We start from the raw sequence: 21,587 nt of genomic DNA, 5'->3' as shown, positions 1-21,587 counted from the left end.
GGCCGGGGTTAAGACAGTCCCATCGGAATATGTTGTTTTAAGCAGCCTTAGTCACTGGGTTGAGTATTTTTGCGAAGAGAGTTTGCATGCTATTATGCGTCCTACTGCTTTTATTCTGGCTTTAAAGCCACGTTCAATGCACTGATATACATTTATTTATTCATATCCGCCTCTCTTTAGCTCATGAGCCAGATAAGAGACCGTGACCCTATTAGGAAATGGACCTGCAGCCCTATTATCTATATGCAGTCTCTATATTAATGTGTCATTAGGCTGCATTTTTGTATATTCCATTGGATTAGTTTTACATAATGACTGTTTGAAATTTTGCTTAGAGAGCACATTTAAGGAGTGGGGAGGGGCTGGTGGTGGTGGTAGTGGTGGGGGCAGTGTGGGAGAAGGCTTGTATTATGAACTTCATTATGTGTGACAAGCAGCACAATATTGATGGAAGAGTGGGTCCCCATCATTGCACTGCATTAAAACCTCTGCAGTGAATTAATGTACTATTCCTGATCCAGTAATTAACAATCATTCGGGGGCCATATCCCTTCTCAAGTAATCACTAATTGCAATAAGAATTTCAGATTCCATTTAAGGCAAGATTACCGATGAGCATGCAATGCAAATCAGCCAACAGTTCTAATTAGGCTCCGATTCTCTCTCCCTGTCTTTCTGCCGAGATCCTTTGTGAGCGCGTACAGTGTGGAGTTTGTTTCCTCCGCATTATAAGAGATACATTTTTTTATCATAACACTGCAGATAGCGAGCTGTGAAGTGCCCAAAGATTAGCATGTGCGGTTTGTCTTGGTTCCTTTTTGGTTTGTGGTTTTTTTCCCGCCCTCCCTTTATGTTGTTTGGCTCTGTTTTTGTGCATCTGCCGTTAAGACATTCTGCTTTGGTGTTTGGTGTGAGGTCAGACGTCTCTGGACTCTATGCAGGCCATTAACTGAACTACAATGTTTACCTTCCTTTTTTCAACTATTATAACAAAGTTACTGCTGCTGTTTGACTTGCAGAACACTCAAAGGATTATAAGTCATAAGTAAGTCAAACGTCTGAGGCATATATATATAAATATATATACCACATGTGTCACTTTTAGCCTCTCCTGACACCAGCCGCCCCTTTCAGTCTAATTTGTGTTGCTTTGCTCGAATTGTGACAATTCATCAATATCACACAGCTGATATGCTGAGGCTTAAAGATGTCGAAGGAGGTTAATGACATCCTTAAATGTTCCTTTCTTCCATGCCTTCGTCCAAAATGGAGCAGAGTATTTGCAGACTGCCACCCAATGTGTTAGGATTAATTATCGCCCTCCGCAACCCCACCTCACCCTGCAAGTTAAAGATTCAGAGAGGAAATGGCCCCTTTCATGCAAATGAAATTGAATATGTCAGTCAGTATAATTGTGAAAACCGAGCCGTCTTGGACTGGTGTCTGTGCGCCCAATAGAGGTTTCAGCTAAAAGTCGGTTTATTAATGTTCTTCTTTCCTCTCTTTGATTCGTGCTCTTTAATGGCACGGCAGATCAAACTTAAGTCTACGGCGAATCCTGATAGCTGGAAATGTTTTGGCCATTGTGAACGAAACCCAGACTCGGATGTCTTTGAGAACCAGCATTTCTAAATGTAGTGTTTGACTGTGAGTTAAGCCAATATCAAACAGGCTTGTAATGAATGCAGATCTGCAAGATCCTCTGAACCCCCACTGGGATGATACAAAAAAAAAATCGATATCATTAGCCCCAGTCCTCAGTTTTACCGTCGACAGCTCGGATAGCTTTCCTGTAGCAGGTACTTAAAGCAGGAACTTAAAGCAAAAAACAAAAGAAATCAAACCAAACCAACAAAAACCTGAAGATGTGAGGTTATTTATGTAGTGTCAGTTTACCGACAGTGTTTCTTGAAATGTTTCCCCTTCTGTGTCATGTCAGAGTTTGACTTTTAATTGGGTTTTGCAGTTAATAAACACAGTCGCATTTATTCATTTGGGTTGGGATTTATCGAGGAGAGAAGAAATTTCCATTTAGGTCCAACAGCTCTTACTTTTTATTTGAAATCCAAGTTTAGGCAGAAAAGAAAATGGAGTGGCTCTCCCAGTCCTTCCATTAGTGCCAGTGTCACTGGCTCTTTGTGCACTGCCCCGGAAATATATCGGAAGATAACATCACACAAGAATTATTCGCACTGAGGGTTGCTTCTACATCGCCTCTGTGAATGACTGATTCTGGTAACCCGTATTAAGGCCAAACCAATGCAGCGCTTCTGAGGGTTAACAGTTGTGTGGGGTTGAATGGGGCATTTGCCGTAGCCCTGGAGAAAAGAGGAAGGGTGAAATGCAATGCACTGTTGCTACTTGAAAGCATCAAATGTATCCCAGAGTTTCCCTTCGTGCTTTAAATAGGTTTCCAGAAAAGGACTCGTGCAGATCAGCCACCTCTTTTTGTTATTGCTGCCTAGCACCAATGTAACACCATATTGTTAATCAGCAGGGTGCAGAGTGTCAGCACAGATCAGACCATAACGGTTATATACAGGCTACCAAAAGATACCGGCCACAAGTTTAATTTTTGACATCTATATGCCGTTTTTGATTCCAGAGTAGGTAATATGTTGTGCCTGCTCAAACGTAACTCCTTGTGGTTATTTATTTATAATTTTTCTTTATAATCAGCTAAAAAAAACTTGATTGATGGGTTTGAAAAAAAAAAACTTGAAATGTTTTAAGACCTCATCAGTCGTAAGGGTAGTGTGCAGTAGCAGGAGCAGTTATGCATTTCATCTTCAGCCCACATTGTTTCAAGGCTTCCAATTTTCATTTCTGTTCACACATTAAAAATATAGATATTTAAAGTCAGGGAATGGTCTGCCCCCTCAGCCCTGTGGACATGGATGTTCTGTAGAACAATCGAGGTTCTCACTCAAACATCAAATTATTAACACAACATTGAACCATGAAAAATGGAGCTGTGGGATGCTTCGTCTTTTCCCGTGGCTATGTATGGGATAGGTTACATAATGACCTCGAGGGAAGGCAGGAACAGGCCCGTGTCACAAGCCTTTCAGCTTGTGACACTTCTCATTTGTTTGCCGCTGACAGCTTAGCACTGGATTACCAGGTGCCTAGCCATGGCATTAATTTATGTAGATTGTGGCTACCTCTCAAAGGAGGTGCGCACACGCAGCCGAGCTAAAAGGAGCCTCTTAAATTGTTAGCCTCGCGTTGAAAAGATAATCTGTGTTAATTAAATAATTTTTTTTGCTTTAAATGAACATGATTACAGTTAAAAAGTGACACGTCTCCCCTGCTTTCTGCTTTCGTATGCTTTTATACTGCAACAGAAGTCATTTTCTGACACAGTCGCTGACAGAAACACTTAAAAAAAACGTGTTTCTTTGCTAAGGTTTCTCTGTGGCGTGTGAAATTTGCACACTGTTTGCTCACAGACCGTGCCTCTACTCGCTGCCAAGGTTATAGCCGCGGTATTGTTCGGACAAGAGCCGAGGTTTCAATCAGCCTCTGTCTGCGCGAAGCCGTACGAGGAGCCTACCAAAATGGATGTTTGTCAGCCGCAGATCTAAAATGGGGGTATGATGGCGATATCAGCGGCCATGTCTGTGAAAACACCATTACCTCCATGTCACGCCTCAATCACTCCCCATTGTGCTATGACTACCCCCCAACCTCCCCTCCCCACACACACACACACATGCAGACACACACACACACGCCCTCGTCCCCTCACCTCCAGCGCTGATCTCCCGTACATGCCGTAGAAGTCTATTACAGGCAGCACAGGGAGACGCACCGCAGCTGTAATGGATGGCCTGGGAGCGAAAACAGCCCCAATAGCATATCAATTACCCATCAGCGCCCTCTTGGCTGCATGCCAACGTGCACCACACCCCGGCCGAGTCAACGAGATAAGGCGCAAATGCAGATATAATGGTGCTTTAGGCCAAGTACAAATTACACAGTGTCAACTCTGCTGCCCACCTGTCTGATCTGTCAGCAGGTGAACCAGAGTGCGAGTCTGAGAAACCTGCGCGTGCGTCTGCGTGTGCGTGAGGGGCGATCAGGCGATTTCCCAGACTCGCTGGCCCAGTGGAAGCCCAGCTGCTCGCCCGTTTATCTGTTCACTCTTTTGATTGCCACTCGCATATCTTATGTCACCTCTCCGCGAATCCCGCAGGTTAATTTGTCCCACGCTCGCAGCGCCGTCGCCGACACTGCTGCTAGGCATTCAGCCCGTGCACAGGCAGGCACGCGAATAAGCACGGTCGCACGTTCTCGCTCACACACGCTCGCTCGGATGAGGTGATTCAGATGGTTGGCATTACTGCAGCTGTGTGGCCTCTAATGGCCTTCTGAAGTGATTGATAAAAGGCAAACAGTTGCTCTGCAGGGGGACAGATGGAGCTGCACCTCCCACTGAAGCCGGCACTCTAGCTTCAGAGGAAAACACTGGCGGCGGGGGTCTGACTTAGCACTGACATTATTGCTACTGAAATTATAAGAGCCTTGATCATGATAAAGCTGGAATGTAAATCAATCAAAATCTCATCAGGGGAAGCCAGGTCCCTTTGATAACCGATCACTTTCATGCTTTTTGATTTTTGTGCGATTGTAAAAGAAACGTCAGCTTGTGAGGCAGAGGCTGATTATCCTGGGGTGGGGGGGAGGCAAGACAGAACTGAATTGTTGCGAGTGAATGTGGATTGAGATTGGCTGTAATGGCTGACAAAGCCTGACTTAGACCGGGGAGCGTTTTTCTTGTAATTCTAAAAATGCACTCTGCAGGAATAAGATTGGAAAAACCTCATTGTTGCGCAAACCAAAGCAAATAGTAGCGTACGGCGCTGCAAAGCCCACATGGGGTTTGAAAACGTCCATACCATGACCACAGAAAGCACACACGCTTCCACTCCTCTGTTCTCCCACCTCCACTCGCCTGCTGCATTTTTTGCATTTTTATCCTCATTCCCTTTACGCTTGACTTGTTGCGCCAAATTAAAGGACCAATTAAGAGCCAAAAGAACAGCAATCAAAGAATTTCAAAGCTCTTATCAGGTTTATGTCTCATTTGTGTGGGGCACCACTATTATTCGGTGATGTTCTACAGATTAGAAATGTCTGCAACTTAATGGATTTATAAGCCTCCTTTTTTCTGAAAACAAGTGGGGAAATGTTATAATATGGAGATATTAGCCCTGGTACTAATGCTACTGATCAGAAACACCCAGTCTCAGAGGGATGCTAAAAAACTAGTTCATGTGTTAATCACTTCTAACCTGAACTTGAATACTTATTATTAATCTCTGCCTCTCTTCCACGGTGTGTTTTTGTCCTGTCTCCCTCCCCACAGCCCCAACTTGTCACAGCATATGGCTGACCGTCTGCTGGAGGTTTCTTCCTGTTAAAAGGGAGTTTTTCCTTCCCACTGTCGCCAAGTGCTCCTCATAGGGGGTCATTTTCTCTCTGTTATTGTAGGGCCTTTACCTTGCTATATAAAGCCCCTTGATATAACTGCTGTTGGGATTTGGTGCTATATCAAATAAAATTGTACTGGATTGAATCAGAGTCTCGTTTCAGTTACCAACTAGTTCCGATTAAATTAACTACTTCTTCACAAAGTAAAGAATTCAGAAAATAGTCTGGCTTCGCAGCCTGGTTTGAAAGCTTGTATGGAGAACAACAGAATCACCACAGGAGTAGCTGCAAGCCTCTAGCTCGCATTTCCTCCCATTTATTTTATGACAGTATCACATAGCGATCACAATAGCACAGTTTACAGGCAGAGAAATAAGAGGTGGTCTTTTTTCTGCCTTGACACAAGTGAAAGTCTTTATGTCTAAATAACTGGCAATTAAATCCAAATTTCCTCTTGAGAACAAATGAAAAACAACAAGTGGAAAATGGTTTTTATAAGCTTATTTTCTTTCTTTTCCCCCCCCCCATCGCAACAAAATCCACCCTAAGTCTCAAGTCAGTCAACCTTCAATGGAGATTTCACAAAATCCTTCCAGGGTCAGGAGAATGTTTTATACATTCTGCTCCCAACACCTCTGTCCTTTTACAGCAGCTGATCTGTTTGCACTTGCACAATAAAGTCTCTATAAGCTCTTGTCTTGACTTCCAAAGTCAATCTTCTTAAAAGCCACATGCCAAAATCCACGACTTTTTTTTCCTCTAGCGTGTGTGTATGTGTGTGTGTGTGTGTGTGGCTTGATAAGAGATTAATTGCTCATTCTCTGCGATGCTCAGCATGCTCACATTTAAAAACAATCTTTTCTTGTTTCTCTGCTTCTCTTTTCAGCACCACCAAAGTTTTTAAGAACCCCCAATGACCAAACAGGCGTGCAAGGAGGTGTAGCATCCTTCATCTGCCAAGCTACAGGAGATCCACGGCCGAAGATCGTGTGGAACAAGAAGGGGAAGAAAGTCAGCAACCAGAGATTTGAGGTATTAGGTCTATTGTTCTGATGTAAAATGCTCGACAAAAATGGGAATGCTTCAGCACTGCTTTTGGCTCCGCTCGCACATAATCCATTCCGCCAAGCCTCCCTCGCTTGCTTTTGCCCTGACTTGCCACCACGCATTAGCAGGCTCTAATAATCACGCTGGCCAGGCTTTTAAACATGCATGAGGTTTAATGAGCAAGTACACAAAAGATCTGGGGACAAATTTGTAATTGAATAAAAGACAAGGAAAGAGCAATTGGATAGAAGAGAAAAAACACACACGAAAAAAACCAACACAACTTGCGGTGTGACCCAGATACCTCCATTAGCATCACGCCACATTTGCCAGCTTCGTGCAAAGTGAAAGGGGGGGAAGTAGCGCTTTCACTTCGGAAAAATCCTTCTGCTTTGTGGCATCTTTATCTAAATGCATGTCGTGCCCTCCTTATTTTGGCTGAAGCTTTGATTTCTGGTCAGCTTTAATCTGCACTTGGGCTCAATACCCATGAGAAACAACACATCATCGCAGAACACTGATAAGATTTCTATTAATTTCTGTGTCAGTTCTCGGGACTGTCATGGTGTCACTTCTTTTTTTCCTCCTTCTCTGCCCTAGATGCCATATTTGCTTGCTACTGCACAGCAGGATGGCTTAAGGGAGCTTGGAGACCTCTTCCCACCTCTTCTTTGCATCTCATGTCCGCAGAAATCTAATCTTATCAGAGTTCATCGCGTTTGCATCGCACGTTGCGCTGAATGCTAACACGCTAGTTTTCATTCCTTCACCGCCTCACAGGACTTGCTGGCAGCCGCCATCCTGCACCGATTCAATCATGCACTGCCGCTTCATCTTCTAACAAAAACCCATTTCCCTTTTAGAAGTCTCACAACTTCCTTTTTTAATTTGCTCTTTGGCTTTGACTAAGAAAAGAGGCTGTTTCTGCACATCACCCGCTTTAGCTTGGCCAATGAAATGTTTAAAATGTATTGTTAACTAACATATGCTCAGATATACTGTGAACTTTAAAAATGTCCGTAGGCCTTGTGCGTGTGTGCGTGCGTGAGTGAGTGTGTGAGCGTTTGAGCTCTCGGGCCTGTTCTTTTTTTTATTGAAATCTACCTCTATGCTTAAAAGAGATTGAGTTATGACACACAGATCTTTCTAAAATCAGTGAGTATACAACGTGTAGCATGCAAAAAAAAAATAAAAAAAACCAAACCCATAGCTGAATAAGCTACCAAAAAACCCACACCTGTTTGTCAGCATTTTATGTGTCGTTCGTCCAAAGCAGTCGATCCTGTCTTTTTGTACCACTACCTCACCTCATGGTACAACTGTCCGTAACCGTTTATCAAGCCACCTTTAACTGTTTGTGCTTGTTTCTGTCCCATTGACACGATCCAGTGTGATGCATTTCCTTCAAAGGATTTAAAAGTTAACTTTAAGAGTGGGACACGTTCAGGTTTCAATTCTCTGCCACCTAAAGTCCGGGCAAAAATTTGTCTGACCAAGATAAAAAAAAATAAAAAATAAAATAAAAAAATTCCCCATTCTTAAAGTTAGTCAGCCTCATTGGTTATTTTATAAAGTCTTGCACAGCGCTTAAGTAGATATCCAGCAATTTACAGCTGAACACATAACAAATGGACTCCGTGCCTAACCACAAAGAGTATGCTAGTTTTTGCTTAAATCAAATATAACTAGCAGCTACGAGTTAGCCACAAGAAAAATAATCCTGCATAAATTCTAAAGATCTTTCTATATGTACATAACAACAACGTGCAACATTCATCAGAACATAAATCACTAGGGTTGAGCGTAAGCTAGGCAGCAGCTTTCGTTCCTGTCATAGACAGCACATTGTGTCAGTCACCATCAGTGTTGTTAGCTAAATGTCCTCGACAGTGTTGTTCCCGTTTCTTTCTTTCTTGTTTTTCTTTTGTTTTTTCTCTTTTTTTTCTGCAGAAGGTCCCTCACCCATTGTGAACAAAAAAATCTCCTTTAACATATCCTGTCTCTCGCACCTGCAGGTGATTGAGTTCGACGATGGTTCTGGTTCAGTGCTGAGAATTCAGCCGTTGCGCACGCCCCGAGACGAAGCCATATACGAATGCGTCGCCTCCAACAGTGTTGGAGAGACGAGCGCTACCACCAGACTCACTGTTTTACGTGGTAGGTCCCTCTCAACAGCCCGACGAGCAAAGAAAAAGCCACCACCAACCCTCCCTACTACACACACACACACATACACACACTACTAACGCACCCTTTTCTTCCAACTAACCCAGGTAAGCTTGAATTTATCTGTTTGATGTTTTTCCTGCCCTCTTTTTTTTTAAATTTTCCTTTATTTTCACCGTCACTCTGCACAGTCAAGCCCACTTTCAGACTTCGGTTACACTCACGTTGTGCGTTCTAACTTGATAAGATTTAGTCCATTAGCCATTTAGCCAACTAAGTTTCCGTTTCTAAGTGACTTAAGTCATTTGCATACAGATTTCTGACACAATAATTAAGATGCCAGTTAAATTATGCAAATAGCCATCTATTCCTAGCCTGCAGTGGTTTAATGGAAAAGCTCAGCAATAATTTTCAAATCAGTCATTTTTCATCTCCTGCACTTCAGCTTTGATATTCATTTGACCGTGCAGAAAACAAAGCGGCGCGTTCTGACGCGATTAACCGCCGTATATTGTTCCGAGCGGCGTTGCGGCGGCAGGTTGGCTCAATGTCAGCGCCTTCCAGCGGGCCAGTGGTTGTTAACACGCCGCGCACACCCCTCTACACGAACGCGCGCAGCAACCCGGGCAGGAAAGGTCAGCCACTTTGTTTACTTTCAGCGAGCGGTGCGGGTAAAAGTCGGATGACAAATATCGAGTTGCGATGACAGTGCCTCTTTTATAAGGAGCAGTGAACAAAATTTTATCTTGATTACACATAACATCCCATTCAGAGGCAAATATGTGGTGGCCCTGAGCTCAAAAGGCTGCGTAATATCTCTCTAAAACATGACTTGTTTGACTGTGAATGGAGAAAATGGCTTTAGAAGGAAAAAAAAGAAAAAGCCTTGGGCTGCTTGAATGAGGTGCGCTCCATTATGTGCCACAATTACACAACATGGCAAATGAGTTCCTATTGAGAGGGGTGCTTCCATCCTATAGAAAAAAGCTGGCTCCGCGAGTCTCTGAAGAACCCCCTACACACACACACACACACACACACGCACGCACACACCCAGCCCTTCCTCCCTCCACTCGCTTCTTATCTCACCAGTGAGCCAACAAAAGGCCCTTTGCACTGTCTCCAGAGGCCGATTGAAAGAGAAAGGTGGCACGTTCAAATGCAGCTTTCTCCTGTTTACTCTGGAGCACAAAGTGAGTGTGTGTGTGTGTGTGACGCGTGTGCACGTGTGCGTGCTCTCACTCACATGCAATATTGTGCATTTCCCCTTCCCTTTCACTCTCGCTCTGCCTCTATCTCTGTATTTTCCCTTCACACACACACACACACACACACAAATAGATAGCTGAGGGATGGGTAGAAGCTGCTCTTCCCGGCTCCACGGCCTAGCATTAGCATGTTTATTACCATTTCCATTTTGCTCTTCTGCTCGCTCTCCTTTCCCATCAATGTATTGAAGGTGAGTAGAGGCCTATCACGGCTGAAAAAAAAAAAATAGAAAAACGGGGCCGAGCTTTTTCCTCCTCGGCTTTGGTGCAAATATAAAGTTGTGCTCTTTCACGTTATTTCCTGTGGATACGTGAAATATTGACTTTGTGAGGATTTAGCTGATAATGTGGAATTTTAAAAAATATAAAAATTATGTTGATTTCACTTCAGTATACGACCGCTGCTGTGGAATAACAGGAGTTTAATATACAGTGAGTTTGAGGTCATGAAGCTAATAATAAATAAATACATTAATAATAAGTATGAGCAGTAGCACCAGTTGGACACATAACAGTCACAGCTTGACGTATGTGTGTTAAATGTAATAAGACATTTTCCTTTATTGGTATTGCAGATTATAAGTATACACAGCGTACCGCACACGCGTGTTCAAGTTGCAGACAAGCTGACTTTGTGCTCTGTGCAAGGTGGAAATGTGCCGACACGCCGTATTGTAAAAGCGTAGTACTATATGAAGAGCTTGCGAGCGCACAGCGTTTCCTCAAGAGTGTGCTATAAATGATTTAGAAGCCCAAAAAGCTTCCTACCTCCAAAAGTGCTCCGTACAGTACGGCGCTGCTAGTTTCATTCCACACGACATAAACTTCAGCAGATTTTTTTTCCAACGCTCGTCTGTCACCAAGATGAAAAATTCACTTCTTTGGCCGTTTCACTGGAGAAATACCGAAGTTACACACAAGTGTGTGATGCAGGCCTGGAGAGATAAATAAGCAAATAAAGATAAGTGCTACTGCACCAGGCCTAATACATATAAAGTGACTGTTCGTTTAGTTCATTTAGGCTCCAATGGTCTGTGGAAACGACTGCAAAGCATCTGTTGTGGGAAGCTCGCCACAGGGGGCGATGCCTAATTCCATGAAGGAAAAGCACATTCTTGTAATTGCCGTGTTATGAGAAGAGGGGACTTGAGGTGACAAACACCAGGGGATATTAGTATTCCAATGGGCCTCCAACTTGATGGGAAGCGCCATTAGTAATGAACTTCCAAGCTTTAGAGAAGCGATTTGCATGAAAGGCGAACTCGGAAACGTAATGATGTTCCAAGTCAAATCCGCCAGGCCTCGGCATGAGGTATGGCTTTTCTTATTGCACTGTCTTTTCTTTTTTTTAGGGGGGGGGGGGGTTCTGTGTTTCGATTAACTGTGAGATGACCCGACTCATACGTGACTCATGTCTTTGAATTAAGGTCGTCCCGATTTGCTCGGTAATTGAGAATGACATGAAGAGATTGAAAAATGAAGCAGCAGCACATTTTGGGTGTCATGTCCGGCATACGATTTCAGTGAAAGCGCTGTTTAGTCTTCTAAATGAGCGCGGACATGCTCACGGCGAGGCGTCTACAACGAGTATATACCCTTCGACGGTTAAGCGAAAGCAAACATGAAAAACACCTTAAAATGTAGACAAAACATCGCACAGTGTCTAGACGCTTTGCTAGCGGCACTTCCAGCAGAATGATGTGTACATTTGAGTGCTGCAGTTCATGATTCAGGCGTGATTAAGGATTTATATTTCATCCTCATACTCCCATTATGCTGTCAACAACCATTTCCTGTGCCCCACACACAAGCAGGCAAACTTATGCAGCTGTGCACAACTTGACAGTGGGAGCGGAAAATGGGAAGCCGCTCTCCTGTGACGGAAAAATAGAATGCATCATTTCCATTTGTATGGAATGGTGCAGGGCTGTGTAGCTGAGACGGATCTTTCCACATGCAATGAAAGCGCCGCTACATGATCAGTGATTATTCATAGACAATGTATACTCCGGGCTCTTTGTCGTTGTTATGGGGGGGAAAAAGAAACAGTCTCCACTCTTAATAAAAGACGCCAATACCTGCCTAATTGATATTCCAGGCTTTATACACCGACATCCACAGCACGTGGGTCGACAGAAACCTGCCTGTGAAGCAAAAATGAGCAAATTTGGAGTCATAATAAGGATTAAAATGTACCTTAACACCTCCGCCTAAATGCCATTTTTCATTTGTATGCTCTTGCACCGCTTCTAACAAGTGCAGAGTGCAAGATGAACAAAAACTGGTCTGCATGCTCAAATTGCTCCGGAAGATAAATGCTGTGTCAGCTGTCTCGCCAGAGTAAGCGTAGCAGTCGGTAGAAAGCAAGTGACCATTGTAAAATTACCGTGTTTGTGATCAGTGGCTTGCAAAAAGAAAAAAACAGGAGAGGAGGGGGAGCAGCTGCAGCTACCATGCAATTCTCTGGTTTACTGGCGGGAGCTCTATAGAAGGCGAGACCTGAGCTGCCGCATGGAAACACTCAATTTTGTTAGGAAAGTACACTTTTCCTCCAAGGAAATGGTGCTGGGATGACATGCTGACTCGTTGTAAGAGTTTTTAAGTATGAAACTAACTTATCCGAACACTTTTTCTGTTTTGTTTTTTTTACACAGTCAAAGCAGATTCATCCTTGTACAATACTTAGGATTGTTAAACTCCTTTTCTTCGCAGTCTATGGCTTTTCAGAGGCCACCAACATTTCACGCGGTTGCTAACTAGTCATTATATCTGCAGCGTATTTTTTTCCCTCACAAACAGCTTTTCCCAGCAACGCTGGAACTGTCACAGAGTCGATTATCATCATTAGATGTTTCATAAAATATCCACATTGCTGGGGATTTGGCCTTGATGCTACTTCTCAACTTCGCTCCATCATACGTCACAAAAATGGAGCACGTAATGACAAGTTATTCATTCTTGTAATTAAAAAGATGGAGTCGAATGTCCTCGACGAAATTGATCTTCTCGGGAAAGTAAAAAAGAAGGAGAAGAAGAAAAAAAAAAGATCATCCCTCACACCCCTCTATAACTTACTGCGTGGTTAATCATGAGAGCCGATCATTATCTGCATTGTATGCAGGATGATTTAAAACAAAAAGTGCTGCTTGCGAGATGGATGTCGGGACTTTTGCAGCCTGCGTAGCATGTGAGAGAACATCTGCTGGTGCCTCAGACGCTCTCTGACCGCACTCAGACCGTGATAGATAACTCTGCGCGTCCTTCGGCTTTGTATTTATTTTAATAAAACGAAACACGGCCACACAGATTAATAATCATCGATTCAGACAAATGAGGTATGCACGTTTTGTTTTTGCTTCCTGGCCGTAGATGCCGCTGTCCTCCACAGAGGCCTCGCAGCAGCACCGGCCCGTAATAGGGTCACGATTGATTTTACTGTGCGAACAGTTTCCTCATTCAGTGTCAGAGTACATTTAAAGAGCATCGTGAAGAAAGAGTAGTTGCTGTATTTCTCAAGACTAAATGCTAGATATAGATACACAAGATATTGTGTTTTCTTAATTTTCTTAATCCCATTTTTGTGCTGAATTTAATGCTGAAGTTGAGAACGGCCTCTGTGTCACAGCTGAAAACCTAAAAAATGTAAATCAAACTGGAATTTGCAGAAAAAGCTTCATATTGAAGATAAAACCCTGCATAGTTCTACTTTTTCTACATTACATAGTCTGTAAATAACTCAGAATGTGTAATCTCATTGTTTAGACCATTCAATATATACATATACATATATATATTTTATTTTATTATATTATTATGGCCACTATTATAAAATATATATTTTATATGCGCTCCTGTTGTTCTGTTGTCTCTTTTTTTAATGATGTAAGTCCAGAATTTTATTAAAAGATATATGTATGCACTTCTTAGATTAGATACTTTTTATGACACTTTTTGTGTGTCAGTATTTGTCTGTTTTGCAAACTTATATAAGTTTTACTCAACATGTGAGGTCAGAATAAATGTAACTTCGCTTTGCTTGCATAATAACAACAAAGGTCTTGTAATATGTTTATGAGTAAAAAACTGATCCATCCAACACTTTTTACCCCTCAGCTGTAAAAGGTTGGTGGGGTATTGTCGTCACCCTGCCGGGGGCACAGGTTAGACACCTACGTTTGCGAATGCGACAACTCGAGAACGAGGCATCGTAGGAGCTTCAAGTCGATACCATAGATGCATCTACTAAAATTCTCAGATGAGTCTGAATCTTAGTGATCTCGACCTAAAAGTCAGAGGTCAAGTTGTCTGAAAATCTTGATAACTTGAGAACAAGTTGACCTAGGATTTGGAAATTGATGCCACAGGTGTGTCTGCCAGGAGGCTGAAGGGTAGAACCGGTGGTCGTCTGTGGTTTGGTGGTTTAAAAGCAAACCACAGACAAAACAGATCGGTTCTGTTTCTTACAGCATGAAAAACCTCAGTAATAATGTACAATCAGCTCTTTTCAAAAAAAAAAATAAAATCCCTGCAGCAAGATGTTAGATACATCAGGCTTCAAAAAATTCAAATAGAGTTCTCAAACTTTATCAGATTGGTTTGATTTTGAATGTAATATAAATGAGAGGTATTGTAATGTAACCAGATCAAACAGCACTCAATGCTGACCTTTAATACTCACTTCTTTTTCAGGAATCCACGTCAATTAGATGTTCTAGTGCAGTCTCCTATTTCTTATTTTAGATCTAATGTATTGCAATAAGAGACTTATGGTCGAGCTCTAGTTTTAAACCTAATATAATATAACATAATAATAACCTAATGCAACTTATAACATGACCTAAGACAATGAGTTAAGGTAACAATTTAAGTCTTTGTGCATTTCAGGCACATCTACGAAGGATTGGGGTTGAAATTATGTCTTTGGCTGTGAGGCAAATGCTAAAAAAGCTTTTTAATCTAATCCTTTTCATGAAGGACTTCCTTTGAATCTTCCTCCTCTTTGGTGGGAGACTTGTTTGGGCATTGTGAGAGCATAATAATGAAGATAAAAAGCATGTCTCACAAGCTGAAGTCTGAGAGTTGGCAACCATGCGAAGACTCTTCAGTAGAAGTTTGTAAGGTTTAACTTAAGCACCGAGCATAATACAAACTAGCATCTGCCAACCTGCTTAGAGGGCATTCTGTTTAGGATGTTTACCATCTTATTTGAATCTGTTAACATGCTAACATTTCTTATATCATCTACATGTTTAGAGAAACATTTATGTCGACCATGAGATCAGATATTAATTCATAAATTTCCACCGTCTCTTCTTTGAGCGCGATAAACTACAATCACTGTTTGTGCACATTACGTAATACCATTGACTGTGAGAAACCTCAGTTTTTCAGCTAATTAATTCTAGCATGACTCGTAGGCTAGCTTTTAAATGCAATATCTGTCATAATGAAACCCTAGGAAACACTTTATAGCTGTCTGCAGTAACTTAACTACCCCTATCAGCATGCATTGCACAGTGGCTGCTGCTACTTGCTGGTACTTGTGCTGCACACTGGGAAAAACAAGTCTTCTCCACTACCTCAAACACACAAGTTACCCAAAGGCCAGCTTCCCAAAAGACAGGGTGCAGCTGGTATCGTTGCACTATATGGCAGAGCATAACGTATATTTAATCAGGAATACTCCTTTGGCTAGACTAGGAGGGACACGAGGTCATAAAATGAGGAGTGTGTAAGTCTGAGCCAGGTAGTCGAGGGGTGCTAATGTTAGCAGCTTTGATCTTAGCTGCACTCAAAAGTAATTTTCTACTAGATTAATTGGTACTGCAGGGTCATCCTAAATGCATCTAATGATCTTGAGAAACTTCTCGAGCCATGTAAGGTTGCTTGCTAATTACAACCAAACAACTTTGGTGAAAAGTGATGCGTCGAGAATTAATTTCGTGCTACTTCCCCCTCCCCGTGCATGTGTTATATTAAGAACAAATGCGGTGACTAATTCGAGGCAAAGGGGGATAAAACCTCATATTTTTGTCGTTGCCTGTTTCATCATCTTTGAGCCCACCTGTCAAATCTCAAAACTTAAAGCAATATAGCAATATCCGTGATAAAACGATGTCAGAACCCGCCTGCTGTGACACCCATCTCCCGCAGTCACTTTTGGAGGAGAATGCCTGTCTGCTAAATTTGAAAAGCCTGATACAACCCCATTTTCCATTAGGGCTCTTTGAGAGCCAAGAGGTCCTCTCTGCAGGATGTTAGCAAGCATGAATAATCTCTATACCTGCCTCTCCTGCTAGTAAGCTTTTAGATATATAAATTATTGAAATGGTTGGTGCTAGGTTTTTCCTTTCTCGGAAGGAAGTGAACTTGTATAAAAGTCAGCTTCCTCAGACATTCATACCACTCCTTTTATACGTCTCCAGGAGTGTTCGTCTGAGTCTACCGATACCACGGCAGAACCCTTAAAGATAGCCACCCCTGTCTGAAAAAGAAAAATTGATTTAAATTTTAAAAACTTTGTGGATTCTAATAAAGTAATACACTAATAAACACCTCAATGGACACATAATATTGAACAAAGACGAGATTTACCCAAGAGATTGCCAAGATATTCGAAATGCCTGTTGAATCAAACTAACCTTTGCTTCTCAATGTACAGTACACGAAGGTTAATGAAGCAACTCAGCGTCTCACGGTTTTGCCGTCTGTCTTTTTTTGCTGCCTGGTAGGAAACCTCACCTAGTCGCCGATGCTCTCCTGAGCCCCTGCCGACTCCGGCTTCTGGCTTTGGCCTTTATCAGCTGCCCCTGAACCGATAAGACGAATAAGGCGACGTTGTTTTATGATAAATGTTGATGCTTTAATAAACTTCCAAGTTTCAAACACATAGTTATCCCAAGTGGGCGGCGAGAGGGTAAATATACAGCGAATAAGCCTGAGACATAAAAGCGGAACAGATGTCTGTGCTTCAAAGTGACAGGAGCGTTGGTGAGAATGGAGGCGTCTCTAAGGAGAAGGTAGCGTGTGGTTGTTTATATATTCCCTTCCACGTCCTCTTTATTTGTGAATGCTTAATGCACTCAGGAGGATCAAATGAGGGTTGATGGACTGTTAAGAAAAAGCTAAAAAATAAATAAATAAAGGGAAAAAAAGAAGAAGAGGCTTCCTAAGGTGCATCTCATGATGTTGAGAGGGACTAAATGACATCCATTTTGGCTTTGTGTTTGGCAAATAGCTGAAAGCACTGTCAAATAGTTTGCTCCCTCCTCTGCTGATTACTTATAATTGAAAAAAAATGTGGATGGAAGACATCCACAAGAATATTTCTTTTTTCTTTCTTCCTTTCCAACTAAATAAATGGGACACTGTTTTCTGGAGTAAATGGAATCATTGCTCAGGGTAACAACCAGCAAATGGAATATGCAAAGTAAAATCCCGAAGAGGGCGGGAGAAGGACAGAAGCGGAGGCGGGAGACGCAAAAAGACGGATCGAGAGAGTCCTCAACGTAAAGCAAATTTAAAGCCTGGGATGAACTGGATCGAGACTGATGGACCGGTAAACAGGGGCGAATGCAAAAGACGGTGGCGGTCTGAAAGAAAGACTTGATTGAAGGTAGAGCAGGTCTCAACCTCCCTCTCTACCTTGCCCCTAGGTGATCTTTACTCAGAACAGTACATCTGGCTGAGCTGACATGTAGTCTGTAAAGCAACAACGAAAAAAAGAAGTGGGGGGGGCATCTGAGTGTAAATGGAGCTTTGTGCTTGGCTTCCTGCCTGTCTTGCTGCTTGCCCAGCCAGGCCTGTAGAGAAAGGCCCCCTCTCCGCCCTTCCTGCTTCATCTCTCCGTTTCATCTCGCTCGTTACCCATCCATTTTAGCGCTACCCCTGAGGGGCATCCGACACTAACACTCCCTCTCTGCTTTCATTCTCTTCCTCCCACTCCCTTCGCTTACGTTGTAAATGGAGGAATATCACAGCTAATCCGTCATGTTTATGAATGACATTGGGCCTACGGAGAGTTGGGTCGCCTTGCCAGAAGTGGCGTACATCTCTGTTGCATGCCCTCTGCTTGGCTGATCCAATCTGCCCCAGCAGCAGTGGCCATAAAAAAAAACAAAGTCTATGGGGGAAGGCAGGCTTGGAGGGACATTTGGTTGGGTCACTTTAAAGCTTTTTTTTTTTTTTTTTTTTAAATTCATTTTTCCGCCTAATATTTTCTATCGAATTGTAAAAAACCAAAGCTGCTCTCTCTGTGGACCTCACTTCGTGTCGGTGTAAATCTTCCAGCTGTGTTTTAAGGGCGTTGTGGACAAATTAATAACAGGAATACTCTAACTTGATTGCTCAACATAAGTTATTCTTAGAGGCTCAAGGCTGCGACGGTTTGGGCATGTGCAGAGGAGGACAGGAAGTTGGAGACGGAGCTGCCAGGCAGGAGGGAAAGAGAAAGACCGCAGAGAAAATGTAGTGAAGGAGGACGTGAAGAGGGTTGATGTGACAAAGGAAGAGATAGAGATAGAGGCAGATGAGCCGCTGTGGCGACCCCTAAAGGGAGAGGCTGAAAGCTGAAACCTGGGTATTGTTTTTGTCAGGATACAAGAAAATTGCAAATGTGAAATATGTGTAATTTGGCTTTTGTATCATGTGATCTACCTTCTTGCTGCCAGTCCGTAGAAAGCTGACTAAAAGGCGAGACTTGAAACGAGATGAGCTAAAACAAGTGATCTCAGGTAACAGATGATCAGCTCCGAGGCTAAAGATTAATCTGAACAGTGATTCATGCAAGCCTAATCTAGCTGGAGCTGGAAATGAGCATAATGAAATCCTTTAATGAAAGAAAAATGTTGACTTAAAAGTTTTACAACTAGTTCTCCAAAGTCACTCTGAATGAGGAAATTGTTCACGTGTGAAGGCTTTCTTGTGGGGTTGGGGGGGTTGCCTGTGATTAATAGATTGACTCTACAATGGTTTCCTCATCATTTCAGGCATTAGGTGAGGATTTTTAATGACAAATAAGCAGCATTCAATTAATTACACAATCTCAAAGGGGATTTATGGAAGAAACAATCAGTGCGGGGCAAAGGGGGGAGAAGAAGCTATTTTTCACCGAGACAGAGTGCCGTGAACCTCGGGTTAAGAGAGCTTTCTGCGCCTTCACCTTCCTCCTCCCATATTTCGTTCCAGCATTCATCATCGCAGGAGTTTTAAAGAACACACAGGATAGTATTTCACAACCAATTCCTTTTTTTTTCACTGCTTTAGGCCACAGTGGGCAAATAAAAGTTTTAGTGGATAGTCGATGGTCCCCCGTTGTCCGCCTTGGGGTTTTAGCAGTTTCCTCAAAGAGACTGTATTTGTTCAGCAAATTACTGAACTACCTTTTAGAGGCACCAAGCTGGAGAGACTTAATGCCACTTTGTGTCAGAGTGGGAATGTTCCTCCTAAAACTCTATTACAGCAAATTGAAATTAGCGGTTTGAGCCAACTGTGGCACATTCGCGGTAATATTCATTAGCGTCCTCGGTACCTGTTGAATCAACTAATAAACTAGACTGAAGCATATTTTCCGGAGCCAAGCCAGGATTCCAAGGAGCTGTTTTTACCGCACAAAATGAAACATAAAGGAACAACTGCAGAAACATGTTTTGTTTTTGTTAAATTGACTGACATTCATGTGGTTTTCTTCACCTCACATCAGATGATTCGTTAATGCCGAACACGAGGCTTTGGCACATACAGCGCGCATGCAGGTATACGTCCAAAACGAGAGGCACCACTCTCTGATCTTGAATGTTAAACGCGCAAATGTATCTTCATTTGAGATAAATGAGTCATGGGCTTTCATGGAAAACACGAACCCTCGGGCTCTTTGCTAGATACAAAAGGATTAGATCTGACATGCAGGTCCTGCACGGACGCATTTGCAAACCTGAAGTAGAAAGCAGCAACCCCTTGCCACTTAAGATTTTCCCATAAGGCTTTTGGACGTACAGGAGTACGACCCCAGACTTTCATGTTTGAAAAGTCTCTTCCAGTCTAGACAATCATAAAAGCTACGTGCCACGTTTTAAAACAATTTGAAGGTTGACTCAGAGTTCAGTAGCCTGAATCCTTTAAAGAGCAACACAGGAAGGAGAATTTCAGAATGATCCCCCTTCTACACAGCAGCGTGTGCTCTATTAGACGCTAGTGCTGAGCATTTTGTTTTCCATTATTGGATTACTTAAGCAATATCTACCCAATGCAGGTGCCAGGAGGCTTATTTGGAAAATCAGGCTCAAAGGAAGCTCTAGAGTGAAAAAAACCTAATCTTATTTAGACTGGACAACATATGTGCCAAGCAGCACTGGGATGTATCAACGAGATAAATACTGGCTCTGAATTCTCTGAGGGCATTCGGGGAGAATTTAGACGTCTCGATTCGTAATTTCTTAAGAATTGCGACGAAGCGCGCATGTATGTTTATAGACTTGTTGCTTTAATAGCTGGACCTGCCACTCATGAATGTTACTTTGTGCTCCCAGTGTCAGGGGTCATCGCTTTCACTTGCATCTCAACTATTCCAAGTATTCTACCCAAGGCAGTGCCAGCCCATTTATATGCTGAAAGCAGTCTTAAGGCATTAGTGGAGTATTTATTTTTTTAACTCTGCAAAGCCTGAAAAATGTAAAAAATTGCCTGAAAATTCATTCAGTATTCATATATGAGCTTTGATTCATATCATTTTTGCTACATCCAGCATTTTTGTGCAATTTATTGCTCACAGTTTAGCTTAAAAAACATGCTTAAAAAAATCAGGCTGATGTAGAACTCTCAAATATGATTCAGTTGGCGTTATAGGGTTAAATATTGTTTCATGCCACCTGCTAGCATGGTATCCTAAAGCAGAAAAAAGATTTTAAGGAATATTTAAGAGGTTCTAAAGTAGAAAAACACCATCAAATGTCCTAGTTCAGTGATCAAAAATTAATGTGGGGACACGTTTCACCTCTGCCCAAAGTTAATGGGCAGAATGATGGATGGTGTGTTGAGCTAAGCAACTATGTCCAAGTTCAAGATTGAGGTTGCTCAACCAAGCTGTAGGTAGCTGATAAAGCAAAGGGTGGGCTCAGATTCAGGACCTGTCACTCATTAGGAGCTGGATTGTAAAGTGCATCTTTCTTTTTTTTTACCACAGTATAAAGTGTACCTTGTAAATAGAGCAAGGAAATCAACTGCGATGTGGGTGAAAGTGGTGAAACATTAGAGCGGAGGGGAGGGAGAGAAGAATGGAACAGATGCCGTCATAGAATTGGCACAAAATGAAATTGCTGCCTTCTTTTGTTAATCAAGAGCTCTTACGTTTGGTTGAGTAATTTTGTTTGTGTGAAAACAAAAGCATAATTAATAGTTCCCTCTCCGTGCCAAAGGGAGAAAAAAAATGAATATGTCAGTGGAACGGGAGCCGAACAGAACATTTTATTGACGGGGATTTAGGTCGTCTCTCGCAGCGTTTTTAGAGGAGCGTGAACAAATCATACAGGTCACCGTTACGAAATCAACAACGTTGTTTTTCATAAAACCTTGTTTTATTTTGCTTTCTTTAAACATCAAGAGCGTTAGCGCAAATCATGTTTAGGCAAAAACAAAATTAACCAAAATTTTTAAAAAGTTCCATAAACATATGAA

At 42.3% G+C, this 21,587-nt stretch overlaps 1 protein-coding gene across 34 annotated transcripts in view; it reads left to right on the top strand.

The window, feature by feature from the left end:
* Positions 1–21,587, top strand: part of LOC100708363 (protein tyrosine phosphatase receptor type D) — a 397,350-nt gene that overhangs the window by 317,227 nt on the left and 58,536 nt on the right. For 19 of the 34 annotated variants that reach the window (XM_025906073.1, XM_019352730.2, XM_025906071.1 and 16 more), the window contains exons 11-12: positions 6,323–6,468; positions 8,499–8,640. In XM_025906073.1, the coding sequence (XP_025761858.1) occupies positions 6,323–6,468; positions 8,499–8,640 (288 nt within the window). Of the gene's footprint in view, positions 1–6,322; positions 6,472–8,498; positions 8,641–21,587 lie in introns of all 34 variants that reach the window. The other 15 variants (XM_025906064.1, XM_019352702.2, XM_019352698.2 and 12 more) reach the window with 1 other exon arrangement.

This window comes from Oreochromis niloticus, linkage group LG3 (assembly GCF_001858045.2).
Source record: "Oreochromis niloticus isolate F11D_XX linkage group LG3, O_niloticus_UMD_NMBU, whole genome shotgun sequence".
Taxonomy (NCBI): Eukaryota; Metazoa; Chordata; class Actinopteri; order Cichliformes; family Cichlidae; genus Oreochromis; species Oreochromis niloticus.
This window is presented reverse-complemented; position numbering and strand designations above follow the sequence as displayed.